Raw genomic sequence first — 16885 nt, forward strand, 5'->3', positions numbered from 1 at the left:
TGACTGAGATGGTCTCTGGTACCCCCTGATTATTTGGGTAATCTATTGGATCTTGGGTCTTTTTTCCTATGGCATCTAATTGCAGCCTTGTGATGGGTCCAGTTTGGGTTGATCTACTAGTCTCTCATTTGTATTTTTGTTATGAATGACTCAGATTCAAATTCATCTTTTAATGCCTAGTATTCTTAGGTAGATATGTTTGAGAATCTTTCTTTGAATCCTTAACCAACGATTTGGGTCTCTAACAAAAACAAGAGTCCAAATAATTCACCTTGCAAACAAGGCTAGATTTTTAAAACAAACTTCCGAGGTTTCCTTAAATGCTCTATGAATTGAGTGAAGTCACTTCTTGGGTTCTACTGGCTTAAGGCTCTCGTTTGAATATAACTAGACTTATGTATGTTGTAAGTGTGAGTGACTGACCAACTTGGTCCATTACCAATAAACCAGACTTATATACCTAGTACAAGTACAGTGTGGGTTGTATGAAGATTCAAATAATGGGACATGGATAGGGTTTTAAAAAATTCACAGAGAAAACAAGATGCTCTACAATCAAAATCCTAAGAGATTGATGATAAATAAAGAAAGAGCACAAACAAAGCAAGCAAAATCTCAATCAAAGTGTAAACCTAGTTTGTTGGAAGTTAAACTTTTCTTAAATGCTAAGTGACATACGATTTTCCAACAAGGGTTTCTATATTCTCAAGTGATTTTCCTAGAAATTTTCTAGTATACAAGCAAGCAGTTTCTCACCTACGGTTTCTACCTGAAAAAGCAAGTAAAACACCACCACAAGAATTTTTATTTATTTTATTGGCAATCAAGAGTTTTTGAAAAAAAAAAAGTAATTTTTGAACGGAAACTTTCCTTTCACGACTAAGGAAGTTCGTGAATAATAATGTACAACGTAATGATGAATAATAAGTTGACATTTTGACAAAGTACTTTCCACTATTGGATCACTTTTTATAAAGAGACAACCTCTTAACATGGCACTCTATTAAACTCTATTAAGGATAGATCATTCCTATTTGTGGTGATGTGCTTAATGCTCTCGCTCTTACTTTTTAACTTCACCATCTTGAAGGTCATGTAGCATGAATCTGTCTGTACGGCAATTCTGGAAGAGTAGCTTTGCAAAACCCAACATCTCGTTTTTAATTAAGGGGGTTGGAAATTCATTGTAGTTAATGGGGGTATAATGGTCATCTTTTATTGCCAACTGACCATGGTCAATGTTTGTCCATGGTTAGACTAACGTCCATCTAATAGAAGGACCAGTTTACCATAATGGCAGAAAAGGTATGTATAAGGCAGGGACGTTTTTGCAGAACAACACGATAAGGCAGGGACCAATTTGCAAAAAACTCAAAACAAAAATATCAAGGAAAACAAACGTGTCAAACTCAATGCAGCATTTGTCAAAATTCCATCAAACTCATTTTTCAAAGCCTTTTTCAGTTTGTATGACTGAGTTTACTTTGCCACTTTCACTATTTTGATGCACCAAAGACATGGTGGTTCTACCATCTGTCCGACTAGTGTTCCATTCAAACATGCACTTCAAACGCTCTCTTGAAACTCTTAGTTAACATATCATGACAAATAATCATGAGACAGACTATATCCTCCAAAGCTCATCTATCCCTTTGAAAAGATGAGAAAGAGACAAGAAGCGCCAATGCTGAGGGGTACATGACATGTGAGCCTAGAGTACAGCCCTCTGCAAGCAAGGGGCCTCCTTAAGCTTTGCTTTTTGGTAAAGTAGAAACCTCTTTTTCAGGTGTAAGTACAAGAGTTCTTCAGATCTACAGGCTTTCCCAGGTTCTTCTGATTGAGCTCAATGGAGCACGTGATGTTTCTATGGAACTTGGTCTTCACAAGCTTTCCCAGCACGTAAGCCCTTGACCTTGTCATGAAGGTTAGGTTCAGGGGCACAATAGAGTTGTCTGATGTGGGGTTGCTGTTGAGAGTGGAGCCCGCCCCATAAAGTGGGACCTCTGTACCTTGTACCACAGTGGAGATCAAGCGACTGCTCTTCCTAGACTGGTAAAATTCTCCAATCTGCCCCCAAAAACACAAGAAGCAACTACAAAGTCATCATGAAATCTTCATTTGTATTAAGCACCCCTGAAGCATTTCTATGTGACCTAGAAGAATCACGTTTGCAAGATGATACTGAACATATTGGGTGGCCTAATGATATGGACCATGGAACTCAGGTGATCCTAAGTTTAAAGAATGACTTGATCAAGAATTTCATTAACTTGAAACGAAGCTTAGGAAGGAAACAAAAACAATTGTAGGGATGAATTGAGCTTTACTGCAGCATTAGGGCTAGGTAAGTCACACTTGGAAGTGGTGGACACTGACCTTAGGGTTAAGTTGTTCAGTCCATTTCTTTCAAGGTTGTTGCTAGATATAGATGCCAACTCTTGCCAGGTGCAGCTGAAGTTTAGCTACAACGGAGAGAGGCTTCCTTAGACCCAACCAAGTAAAACCCAGCAAACACTTCCCTAATCAGACCTCATTCTAGGAGCCAAATCACTAAGGTCATATTCAAGCTTAGACTTTGCCAAGTGAAGGCACTGCTTTGAGGACCATATTGGCAAAACAATCGAACAAAGGCTGATTGTTAACAAGCCAAGAATGAGCCGACTCAGTAGAGTCGCCATTGTTCAGTTCAGTCCAGTTAGTCATATTCGTACTGTACTTAAATCGCACTCACCATAATCAGTTCATAACATTGTTGCCAGAGCAAAAATTGGACGCAAGAAGTGAATCATGAAGCAGAAAGTAAGAAATGAGTGGCTACAGATGGCCTGACATGTGAAGTGAAAAGTGCTGACACTCGGTATGAGAAGAAGCTGTTAAAAGGTGTATTTTTAGTAAGCACATCTTTTGAATTTTTTTATATAATAGTAATTCCTAACAGTTTTATCTCCCACACGTTCTAAATGGTTGAAAAAAACCTGTTACTTGGACACAAATAGACATGGTACGAAGTGACGGACAAAATGAGTTAAAAAAACTACAGTTGGATATATATATAGGGTATATATACAGAGTAATAATGGGTCTGTGATAAATGAAATGTGCTAAATGGGTTTTCGGCTTCTCCGGTGTTTTTTACATGGTTCCGACCCTATAAATGTGTTGGGCATGGTCAATTTACTAAGAATCCACACCTGGATCATGTGTTTTCGACGAAAAAAAATGATGTTTGGAGCCTCGAAAATTTACAAAGATTTTGGACCGTTGATTTTTCAAACCTTATAAAAACCCACCCCGTGTTGGAATCGAACACTTCAAGAGCTGATCCCTATAAAATCAAGTACATAGATCACATCTATATGGTCAGAATTTAAAAATAAAATTAAAAAAGCCTGAAAAACCTATTTAGCACGGGCTCATTACTAACTAACTAACTATATATAGAGAGAGAGAGAGAGAGAAAGAGAGATATTACTTTTCAGAGAGAAGAATACAAAATAAGTACACTAGAACATGGCAAAAAAAATTCAAATAAAATATTATAATAACAGAATCAAAAGTCCTCGCAAGCTACATCATTCATAGATACCAAGAGTTCAATAAAATAAATATCCATCTAGCCACCTATGAAGAGCTATGTCGATCAATCACTGGTCAATCTCTTGAAAACTACAGTTGTAATTACCAGTAAAAAATATTTATAAGCAACTTAAACTTTGGCTTACAACAGTAGTCAGCTTTAAGCCCCTAATCTTAGTTTAATTTTTCATCACATAACGTTGATTGTCTCCTTTAATCCCTCATTAACCTTCTTAAAACTCATAAGTTAGCACTTAATGTTAACTATTTTTCTAGATTGGCTATACTGAAAATACTCTACTATGGGCATAGCAATCCGTGTAGAAAACCACAATTCTACGATGTTGGTAAGACTATGATGATCCACCGATAGCTAGCCGGAGAGTCAGATTGAGGAACTATACCAGACTCTAAGGTTCGTGACTCATGCAATATCCTGGTCTGCCTAAAGTCCCAAATCATTGTGTGAAACATAACCCTACGATACATTATACAACTCTTGATTTTCCCAAATAATCTCTCTCGAGTTGTAACGACCCCAAACTCACTCTCGAAAAATGCAGATTTTTTTTTAAACAATTATAGAAAACCTTCCAAGGACTAGGGGCACATTACAGATTTAATATTCACAATGCATCAACATTTCAAACATAGAATCAATTTAAACCATAATATGAAATTTCATTTACTTAATCAAATATTGTCAATAAAGTTTCAAATAATTTCAAAATCAACTCTAGCCAATCCCGTGCACATCAAAACCCGAGCCACCATACCATAAACCTCGAGTCCTCCAACCAATCAGTCCCATCATCATAGAGCCTTATTACCTGAAAAATATTTTTAGAAAATGGGCAAGAACCGAAGTTCTCGTACTAGACCCTCTAAATTTTCAATAGTAAGAAAATAAAATAAAATAAATCAAGCACAAGTTTAAGATGAATCACAGGTAACATATCATCAGAACAAACTTGTGCGTGATTTATTTTATGCTATTTTATTACTGTTGAAAATCATGATTCACGTATTAGTTCTTATATATTCTAGTGACTCTATCTTATATAACATACCATTATAAAATAAATAGTTGAAGTGTTTGGGTAAATTGGGTTTAGAGTTCCTTCCAATCCTATGCCCCCCAACTTTGAAATAATGTAATTTACGGCCCCTACCCCTTCATACCGTGGAATCTCAAGGCAGCCTTATGTGATAAAAAGGTGTTGGGCCTGCGTGGTTTACATTATCGTCACATCAACAGTACACCCCCAAAGTTTTTTTTTACCATTATAGCCTCGCATCTCGAATCCCCCTCCCCCCATTAAAATATTGTCTTGATTTTATTGCACAATGCGCCCCTTTAACTAAGCAGCAAGTCAAACCTCTAGTTCCCCAAGTCAGACAAGAGCACACTCAAATCGGTTACATCCCAAGTCCCGAGTTGTCTGCATGTTGATATTTCTAGTGCAATGAGATTGATTCCATAGAAAACTGAGACGTATGAGAATAGACACGAGGGTTGTTTTGGTAAAAAATAGAGCCTAAAGCCTACCGACTACAACCTACAGCCTACGATCTAGACTCTACAGGCTTTTCGGTTATTAACTAATTGTGGTTGGGTTGAGGACGTGTAGTTAGAGCCTGAGTGAGAATTTGACTCGGAGTCCGAGTCTTTTTATTAGTCTCCTTGATCTGGGCTGTAAAAAACTTTATAGGAGTTGACGATGTCGAGTGACGTCCCGACGATCGATGATGCCCTACGTCAGCAGGCGTTATTTTAACTTAACCCCTAAACAGCGATTACACGCGGTGAAAGTAGGTTTAAGAGACCATCTAGCAGTTCAAGCAAGCACTCAATAATTTTATGCTAAATCAAACATTTAGGGATGCATGAAATTAATGCTCAATATTTAGAGATGCATGAATCAATGCAACATGCATGAATAACTTTTTAAGTTAAATTATCAGAATTGTTTTTTTATGCATGTCCCTATTTAATGCACACAAATTTAATTTTTACTTTTTTATAAACCCGCGGATACTCAAAATGGACAAAGTTCTCAAGGTTCAAGACAGTTCTTAGTCGTAGCTTAACATACAATTTGTATTTTAATTACTGGGTTCTACACTTGTTCATCGACCGATATCAGGAATTATCATCATCAATCAAAATATTAAGAATCATCACCTAATGCCAAGACATCAAGGAAATCAACATTTATTGACGTTATTTTTTTTGTATACCAATAACTACAGCTAAGTCAACAACACCCCCAAGCAAAGTGACTGAAAGTTTCCTACAACCATGACTGAAAACATGAACCACACATTGAGTTCTTGAAAACAACAAATTCACACGAAGTTTAGTATCCTCAGAGTCCCCATGACCGCCATCCAAGGTTTCCACTCTTTCACCATCTTAACTAATTAAGAGTTCTTTACACAAAAACATTTATGCAAATCCACATGCTATAACAAATTTAAGCTTTTGCCCTAACAAATTCAACAGTATAATTAATTCAGGAAAACCAATTTCCAACAAAATCATTTTGCAATACAAAAATCACAATTTAATATTTCGTAAGCAACACATATTCATGGTCCGTTAATGGATCTGACATTACCACAATAAATTAGCATTGCAAAATTTGTCACTGAACATGAAACACACATACTTAATTAAAATTTCATGTTTGAACGCATACAACATATTTACATATAAATATATATATTGCTGCAAAGCTGTTAAAAAAGCAAACAACATATATATATTATGTTATCCGTTCAAAAGCAATCTGCATATATATATTTTATGATGTGAATATGCTCAAAAGCAATCAGCACAAATATATATATATATATATATATATATATATATATATATATATATATATGTTAGGCTGTAAATCTGCTTAAGAATGCAGACATCATAAAGCAATGCAGACATCATAAAGCAAACAACATAGCGTAACAGCGTAATGCAAACCGCATAATGTAGACAACATATACAAACAGTATAACATAGACAACATATGCAAAACGGCGTATACAAATAGCATGTGCAAACAGCACATGCGTGAACAGTCATGCATACGGCATATGCAGACATCATGTGCAAACAGTACATGCATGAGCAGTAGGTGTAAACAGCATATGACAACATATATGCATATGTATATGTTGTTCCGAATCTGTCCATAAGACAGACAGCACACACACACACACACACACACACACACACACACACATATATATATATATATATATATATATATATATATATATATATATATATATATATATATATATATATATATATATATATGTTGCGAACCTGTCGAGAATGCGGACAAAACATATATATGTATATATATATGCTCCTGTGAATCACATCAAGAATGCAGCCAACAAATGTGTGTACACTACATGTGCTGTAAATCTAATCAAGAAAGCAAGAATACATGAAATATATATGTAGGAATTTACAGACACATTCAAGGATGCAGAAAATTAAAACTTAAGCATCAAGAATGATAAAAATATATATGATATGCATGCAAAAATTTTCAGATATGATTAGGGATGCAAAAACTTGGATTTAAGCATCATGAAGGATAAAAATATTCATGGTATTCATGCAAAAATTTTCAAACATGATTAGGGATGCATAAACTTGGATTTAGGCATCAAGAACGATAAAAATATTCACAGTATACATGCAAAAAATCAATTTTAAGCATCAAGAACACCGAAAATACATAATATGCATATGCAAAAATTTGCAGACATATTTAGAGATGCAAAAAATCAATTTTAAGCATTAAAAACATAAAAAATACATGGTACATAAATGTAAAAAATTGCAAACATGTTCAGAGATGCTGATAATCAATTTTAAACATCAAGAACACCAAAAGTACATAATATATACACGCAGAAATTTGTAGACATATTCAGAAATGCAGAAAATCATATTTAAGCATCAAGAACACCCAAAATACATAGTATATACATGAAAAAATTTGTATATATGTTCAAGGATGCAGAAAATAAATTTTAAGCATAAAAAACATAAAAAATATACATGGTATGCATACAAAAATTTTCACATATGATCAGCCCTTAAACCCATATGTTTTAAGATATGCTAAACCAGCGTTGTATCGAAAAAAGAGAGAAACTCATACCTTACTTTGCTAAAAATATGCCAAAAGAATAGAAGAAGAAAAAGAAGAAGGTGGACAAGGTAACACCCTTCGCTCTCTTTCTCTCTTTTTCTTCTCCCTCTCTCTCTTTCTCTCTTCTTTTTCCTCTTTTCCTCCCTCTCTTTCTCTCGCTACTTGACGTTTTTTTTTTAGAGAGAGAGGCTTGACCTCTATCTTTATAGTGTGGAAGCCCTCTAGGGGGTGATGACCCCTTCTAGATCATTCAAGGTTATCATGACTACTATTAATATATATATATATATATATATATATATATATATATATATATATATTCTTCAAGTTTTAAATTCATTTTGTTTTAAAAAGTTATGAATGGATTATGAGTCTGAGCTGCAACCACGACCCAAATCCAAGTCTATTTGGATTTCAACCCATTCATGGGCACTAGTCAATATGGATCCTAGATTAGGTCCAGATCCATATTGATGTCAACCTCTATATATATAGACCGATCGACTCTGATTCAATTGAAAAAGACCAAAAATAAAGGTTGGTCTAATTTGAAAAACGTATTTTCTGAATTAACTCGTACCCAAAATCACTAAATCAGATCTCCTACGATATTTACATTTCATAACAGATCTAACTAGAGTTCTAGTTCCATTTAACTCTTGAATTTTGCCTAAATTTAACATGACATAAAAGAAAACTTCAAACCCCTATTTATAGATAGGAGGCCTGGGATAGCGTTCCTACTTTAATTACCTATCATAAGGTATTAATAATCATACTGAAAAGTAAAGACCGGACAAGGACTATAGAGTCCTTCCTCTGACAGGACTTCTTCTCTAATAAGGACTTCACACTAATTAACAATTAAGAATTCTTAATTAAAAATATTTAACAAAACTTAATTAACTTCGAGAAGAAGGGGATGTCCCATAGGGCTCTCCTGGATTCACGCCCCCCTCATGTGGGCCCCTACGCTAATTGATCTGCCTATTGGTAATGCCATGTGTCTAGCTCCTCCTTTGAGACTCTGAACAATTAGCATTTTCTCAATTAAGGAAGTCACATCATCAACCTGTGACTCATAAAGTGTTGGTCAATCCTCATAGGGCTCTAGAGGTGACGTCTAGATCCTTGAGCTTGGATATGTACCATCCTCTAAATTTCGGGCACTAATAGATACTTCATGTTCAAGGCACTAGAAACTCCATCACCAAAACTCTTAAATAGTGTCTTAAGTTGGACACTTGGTATGAATGACACACCTAAAAGTGTTCTAAACTGGATATTTTGTGTCCAAGGTATTGTTATAAATCGGACACTTTGTATCTAAGTTTCAACCATTATGTTATAAATTGGACGCTTTGTCTCCCCATGTAGATTACTCCTGGACACTTGTACTTCAAAAACAGCATGTTAATGGTGTGTCAAGCAGTGGTCGACACCGATACTTTGAGTGACTAGAAGTGTCCATGTAACAGGAAAAAACATAATTATAAGTACTTTTTGTTTAATCTAAGCCTTTAGAGGACATTAATAATTTAAATATATATTTCACATTACAGGACAGTATAAGACAAATGTTTGAAACATTTGGCTCCAAGCAAATAGTTCATAGCAATCGGACCTGTATCGCTTTGACCAACGATTAAAGTGAATGGCCCTCGATACCGATTCTCAAGTGAATCGTTCCGAAACAGCCAAAAAATCATTAAAAAATATTACATGTCAATCACAACGTGACGGGTGTTTAAGTTATTTTTAGAACCCATTAAAATGATATTACAAAATTAATTTAAGCTATTCTTTTCATTTATTAAAAAGTAGCTGATTCAAGTCACGTAAGCACCCGTATTATATAAAATAAAGTTAAATAAACATTAAAAAAAAAGACGTAGGGTTTGTGACCGTACATCTCCCGAAGCGATGTTGAGGGTGATGTAATACAACCGGAGGGGCGATGAGGTGACATGGACGCCGAAGAAGGTGGCTCGGTTCCCGAAGGAGAGCTTCACGGAGGAGTTGATGGTAAGCATGTCCGTCGGCACGCCCGTCGAGTCCATCCCCGCCTGAACGTTGAACCTCCAGAACGTGATGCACTGCGTGGTTTTTAACCCGTTATTTTCACAATTTTCATGCTCTCAGAAGTTAACGACTTAAAAAACATAGAAAATTACAACCATAACAACTCGCAATATTAACTGAACCCACTGCAGAGTCAAAAAGGCATGGAACCACAACTACACTAGGCTCGGTGTGCCAGCTCATATTCAAATTTCAAGAGATAATTTAGCAAAACGCTAAGAGTACGTACGTTTGAAAGTTAGAAAGATGCAGAAAAAGTGATGCAAAAATGGAAAAACTCTAAGGATTTTTCTACCCTTTCAAAGAGATGGACTTTTTAGCAATTCATTTTTTCTAAAATGTACATGGGTGAAGGAACGTTTTTTATCAAGAAAAATTTTATTTTTACACTCTCCACCACCCATTTCACCACCACCATCACCATCACCCTCCTCCTCCTCCTCCTCTTCTCTCTCTCTCTCATTTTTTTCACATTTTTTTACTTCATTTTTCTCATGCTAAACAAACAAGCGAAAAGCTTTTTTCTAGTATCAAAAACTCTCTTAGGCAAAACTTTTTTTTTAATGAGAGTTTTTCTCTCTTCCAAACGCGCCCTAAACCCCAAGATTTTCCTAAAAAACTACCACGGTTTCTTTTGGTTGTGGGAATTTAACACGTAATGTCATTCTGGGCAAGATTGACCTAGCTTAGTAATGGCATTTGGTAGGTGAAAGCTTTCAAGCATTATCTACTCTCACCGTCGCCGACGATGATACCCATATGACCAAAACACCCCACCAGTGCAAACAAAAAGGCGTTATGTAGGGGTGAGCAACTGGCCCGGCAACTCGATGGTCCAAGCCGAGGGTTTGGGCTATTGGCGGAAACCCAGCCCGTTATATACGTGGGTTGGGCTGGGACTGGCCAGCGAGCTACAGAGCTGGCCTGATAAACCTGAGTTATTTATAAAAAATTTAATAATATAAAATTTTTAAAAATTAACTATAACATAATAACTTGAATAGCTATTATTACTATTTACCTAAATTAACTTATAATTTCAATCAAACATTTATCCATTTTAAGATTGGGTCAGTATCGATTGGGCCAAACCCTATCCGCTTTACATTGATCCAATGACCGTGGGGATTCTTTTCAAACTCGAACCCGTGAGTGGGAGTGGTGCAAGATAGCGAGGGGGAGCAAGTGGGCTTGCTCCCCTCATTATCGCGCACCACTCTCACGATTCACGAATCGCAGCAACCACATTGATTTGTACGTAAAAAACACTTAATAGTAAAAAAAAAAGGGAGAAAACTGACGGGTTTAATGGCGTCCAAGCTGGGGGGTTTAATATTCGAAAGCATCCCGTCGTTCTGCGTGGCCCCTCCGGTAGGAGAGATAGCATGTCTTCTTGATTCTCCACTCGACAAAACCGCTAACGGCTCACAAACAGAGACACAAAAGAAATGTTGTTACGTTCATGGCTTCCACATAAAAACCGTCAGCGGCTTCCATCGAGAGCGAGAGAGGAAAAAAAAAGTGGTGAGCGACGTTGTCACGTTCATGGCTACCCTATAAATCCCCCGTACAAACCGCTAGCGGATTCCACCGTCGAGAGATATAGCAAGAAATAGAAGCTTTTCTGCTTTTTTTTTTGTATGTCTCAAGACTCAATACCTTCATAGAGATGACGGGCTTGTACGGACGACTAGCACCCCAGAGGATGAGGGAGAAGAGGGAGAAGAGCAGGACGAAGCAGACGACGAAGATGGGGAAGTAGCACCGCATCGGGATCCCGGACCGCCGCCGATCGCCGTCTTCGTCCTCCCCGTCGTCGTCGTCGTCGACGTGCGCGTACTGCTGCCACGGCTTCCTGCGGGGGTGGTGGTGGTCCTTCTTCAGCGAACCGGAGAAGCGGCTCGTGGACGATTCGCGGGAATGGTGGACCGGCGACGGGACGACGTAGTGAGGGTGCGGGGGCGAACCCACGGGGCTCGACTGGTACGACATCTTCTCGCCATCGTGCTGGGAGGGGCTCTGGACGTAGTATAGAGGACGGCGTGGTGGCGACCGAGTCGGGGACGAGGGGGCGAGGCTCGTCACCTCCGAGTCGGACTTCGCGTGCATATCGTCCCGGCTGGAGGGTTTCTGGTTTTGGATGGTCTCGGGGGAGACTCTCCCGTTGGGAGAGGGTTTGGGGTGTTGTTGCCGGAGATTGGTGAGGGGCTCTTTCCGTTGGGGTCCAAAACTTTGTGTTTCCTTTGGCGGGGAGGGAGGGTTGCCCAATGTAGTCGCTCTCCGTTTCAGGCTTTTAGGCTTTCGTCTTTTGTACTTTTCTTTACTGTGGGACTAGAAAAATCAAATGGGAATGGGCCTGTGTTCTTTGTTTGAATACAAAACAATTCTTTTTAGGTCTCCGGAAATACCCTTCTGTGGGGACTTGAGGTTTTGGGGAATGGGGAATGGCGGCCAAATGGGTGGTAGGATAAGGGTCACGCCAGCTAGGGTTTGATGTTTGGGGAATGGGGAGAACGGACGAATGGGTAGGATATGGGTCGGGTACTTGACAGGTTCATATCCGTTTTTATGATTATGGAGTTTATACTAAATGAACCAAGCTGCTTGAGATACAGCTCAGTATTTAAATCGTTTAGCTCATTAAATGAACCAAGCTGCTTAACATATAATAATGTGTTAATGAATTGGTTGCTTACATGAGATTGGGAATTCATTTCTTCACTCGGTCATTCTTTGTAAACACATTTTTCAAAGTAAAATAGTTGCACCTCAAGAGGTTTGACTTTTTTCTTTTTTTCTAAAACTCTTGGATACACAAGAGGGGATGACAATTTATTTTTAGGAAATTTATTTTTCTCATTCAATTTCCTTTTGTCCGGCGCATTTTTCCTTTTGAGTAATTTGCATATAAGCACCTAACAAAGCCATATGGCAAATTTATATTGAGTGAGTATGCAACGCTCCAGATTTTTGGACCATTTATAAAGATAATTTATTTAATAATTATGCACTTTTGCATTGGGATTTATGCTTTATATTGATGAATAAGGGTTCATCGATGAAATCCGAGTGTAAAATGATCATATATGTGTTCCAATCAGAACCGTTCGGATTTGAGAATATAGTCATCATTCTGGACAAAGATCATGGTTTTTTGGGCAAGGGACATGATCGGTATTTTTAAGATAAGTTTGATGAAAATTTTGATACGGGGATATGTGTGAAATTTATCAAAAAGGAGTTTGTTTTTATGGAAGATGGCAAACTTATAATTTGGGTTGCAACTAAGGGCATTTTAGGTATGTGAAGGTCATGCATTGTATTGTGTTTGCTTTTGGGGTTATTTTGAAAAACCTCTTCATGTTGCAACTCTAATATGGCATCACTCCTTTTCTCTCTCAGTCCAATTGTAACGCCCCAAGATCTTAACCCCAAAAATACATATTTTTTAATACATAGCTAAAACATAATTTTAAAATAATATGGGTTACAGGCTTTAGGCAGGTTATGTGTATGATAGGAACTACGTAAGATTGAATCTAACTTTTCCTTAGGACTTGGATCCAGGTTCAACTATAAAGGTTCTATTTTAGAAAACATTAATTAAACCATTCACAATTTATAACATGTAAATCAGGGCAAATGTTATTTGATTCAAAAAGATTTTAATGTGTCAAAATGAACAACTAATTATTCAGGAATAAAATGAGTACAAAAACATCTTAAGTATGTCCTGTGAATCTTAGAAGTTTTGGTTTGCAAATCCTTGTCTTACATCCGCCATTCGCAGCTCAGTACTTCATTCATCACCTGAAAGTATAAGAGGTCAAATTATCTCTAGCTTAGTAGGTATACACCAAATTATAGAGAATTACACAACATTAAAGTATTCATTCAGATTCATTATAGAATATTGCATTAATGCATATATCCATGAAGCATGCCAAATATGAAAGGTTCGGAATATTTAAAAGCAATACAACATGTTATGCAACTTATGAATGCTAATCAATAATATTCAGTTGATGCTCATAAACATGCTTTAATTATTTGAATTGATCGGGCATAATTTTAGTACAACTTGGGTGAATAAAAAAGTTTTTGTGTCACTTGTTACATTCCACTCGAGCACGTGGGTGATGACCGACGCAGACAACCAAGACCATCCTGGGGGTATATTATTCAAAAATTATATTTTACCTGGGTGACCAACTAAAGTTGACCCAAAGCAGAAAGTCAGTGACCGAAATATAAACCTCGCTAAGGTGTAACGTAAATTAGAATGCATCCAAGACTAACTATAGTAGTTGATGATCTATCACCCATGACAATATTAATAGCCTCGATTTTCTACTTTCCGAAGACTAGAGACCAAGTGACTCGCAATTCAAAAATACTCTCACTTTATACTTGTAACAACGAGATCACTTAGGGTTATACGTTTACCCTCTCCAAGATAAAAATTTTACTAAATGGGTTATTGTGTTCATTAAATTAAAGGGTTTATTCATTACATCATGGATGCTTGCCATACTTTAGGCATTCTAGGGCTCAACACTTCAAGTACCTCTCTAGGGTACTATCAACATGAGCATCTAACTCTTCAGGGTAGTCACGTGTCTTTTAACTTATTAGTTATTTATAGCTCATTCATTATGCTTGGGTGTCTAAATCGAACTAGCATCTTACCTATAAATACAAGAATTATGTGTGCATGTTTTGGGTCTTAGAGTAGTGTGCTTTACACACTTAACTAGATTTTCAACAATCCCTTGCTCTTCAAGAGCAATTATATATATATATATATATATATATATATATATATATATATATATATATATATATATATATATATATATATATATATATATGCATGTCATTACACGCCTTAAAATACAGTACACACTATAATTATCAACTCATAATCTATTTCCTCAAACCATAGGCTCCAACGAGAGCCATATAATTTAAATCTTACAAGTATGATCTATGCGTGAGGTATGTGATCGAATAGCATGAATTTGATGAGTATTGATCCAAGTATTTATTTGTATATTAAAATTTATGTCATTTAAGTTAAAATATGTATGTGCATTAAATATGATGTAATGTATAAAGTACATGAATGAATGATATGAATTTATGAGTGTTGGCCTAACTTATTGCCTGTTGTATTAAATTTATGTTATATGTGACTTAATATGCAAGTCTGGCATATGTGATGCATGATGTGCATGATTAAATAACATGAAATTTATGGGTATTGACCCGAGTGCAACTATTGACGTGCTGAGAAAAAGTTCTCAAAAGATAAGAAAAGTTGCATTAATTTGGCGCGTTCTGAAAGTTGGGGTGACATTGACTTATACTATTGAGGTCGAGCAAGTGGGTCAAATGTGAACCTCTGTCTACATCAACCCCATAAAAAATATAGTTTTGTCGGATGTAGACTAAAGCAGTCCTTAAGTTTCCAACTTCATAAATGTTCTTTTTAAGAACCAAGCTTTAACAAATATGGGAGTTGGAAGTTCTGTTATATTGGAAAGTCCTGCCGAGCTATGGTCACCATGTCTGATAGCATAAAATTCTGAGGTTGCCCTTCTCGCCCACCAGAGAGCTTTCTACTATAAGAGAAATATGACTTGTACCAATGGGGGCTCCGCGTGGTTGGTAGGAGCTGTCGTCTCCTTGTAATGGGATGTTTCGTCTTCCTGTAGTGGGACTTTGCAGGTTCAAAACCCCAGCGGTACGTTGAATAATAACTGGTGGGGGGTCAGCTTAACCCTAACCCTAGCTTGCCTTTCAAAAGAAAAAAACATGACCTCTTAATCGATGTATAAATGCATGATTACCATTCAAGAAGAAAAATTTATTTATTTTCTCTCATTGTCTATTTAATGGCTCAACCCCAAGTGGCGAAAGAAGGGCAGACGCAACTTGCTTTCACACTTTGAGTCTGCTGCTCCACTTGATCACCTATCATCTCTCAGATCAACTGTCAGGCCCAACATCAGAAGGTGCATGCTCAAGTGCACTCGGCTTCGACCTTGCAGCAAGAGAAACCACCTGTGGGTTTTGAACTTGTGACATCTCATTGATTTGGTAACATTCACAAGTCGCCTATACCAGATGCCGAATGTGGACTAAGGCAGTCTTGTCGGGTCAAATGTGAACATTTTCCCAACCATGATGGTTTAATGAGACTTTATAGTTTAATACACATGACAATGGTAGAGTTACAAATGTATGCCGATAAATGTGCATTACGGTTTACTAGTTCGTAGGATGACGTGACGACATTTCTCTTATTTTGGTGCAAGTCTCTTGTTCTCTAAGAGATTAAAATGTAAAAAATATAAATTGTCTAAATGAATACTCCTAGGGAGGGCTAAGTACCTATAGTGTATCGGGCGTGGTGCCTCAGACTAACAAGAAGAATTTAAGGTTCGATGTTTGCAAGAATATCATGAATTGGAAAAGAAAGTTAAACAAAAAGAAATAAAAAATACTCATGCATGATATAAGTCATGACATGTTTGCACAATTGTATGCATTTAAATTGTTTACGAGTATGTTTAAATATGTTACATGCATAATTGTATGAATGAGGTATGTGTGAGCTTAATTGCATACTTAAATGAAATAGATCTAACTATATGTATGAATTTGCATGTGAGTGTAAGTGTATGCTTGAATGACCTATGTGCATAATTGTATGCGCGAATACAAGTACATACGATTATATGTTTGAATTATATATACGCATAAGAGTATGCATAAACTGTATGATTATGTACACATAAATATATGTGTGCATCGTATGTTTGATATAAGCACGAGAATGTATGTGAATGATTTGCTTATGTACGCATCAAAGTATGCATGTATTGTATGTGTACAATTTTTATGCTTACATCATCATAAGATGATGTAAGAGTTATGTAGATTATATTATAATCACTATCTGTTGTGTTGTTTATTTATTGAGACCTAATAAGGGTTTACATAATTGTGTTGAGATATGATGTGTCTTATGCTTCATTTATTTTCAC

At 36.7% G+C, this 16885-nt stretch overlaps 1 protein-coding gene across 1 annotated transcript; it reads right to left on the bottom strand.

The window, feature by feature from the left end:
- Positions 1-1536: 1536 nt before the first annotated feature.
- LOC149835972 (uncharacterized) lies at positions 1537-11942 on the bottom strand. The gene is made up of 4 exons (XM_090009684.1): positions 11493-11942; positions 9662-9847; positions 4353-4406; positions 1537-2067 (listed from the first exon to the last, which is right to left on the bottom strand). Exons 1-4 carry the CDS (start codon positions 11940-11942, stop codon positions 1783-1785), a joined length of 975 nt encoding a protein of 324 aa, XP_089865810.1. The 3' UTR covers positions 1537-1782.
- Positions 11943-16885: the final 4943 nt, after the last annotated feature.

The sequence above is a fragment of the Nuphar pumila genome, chromosome 6 (genome assembly GCF_984573655.1).
Source record: "Nuphar pumila chromosome 6, dmNupPumi1.hap1.1, whole genome shotgun sequence".
Taxonomy (NCBI): domain Eukaryota; kingdom Viridiplantae; phylum Streptophyta; class Magnoliopsida; order Nymphaeales; family Nymphaeaceae; genus Nuphar; species Nuphar pumila.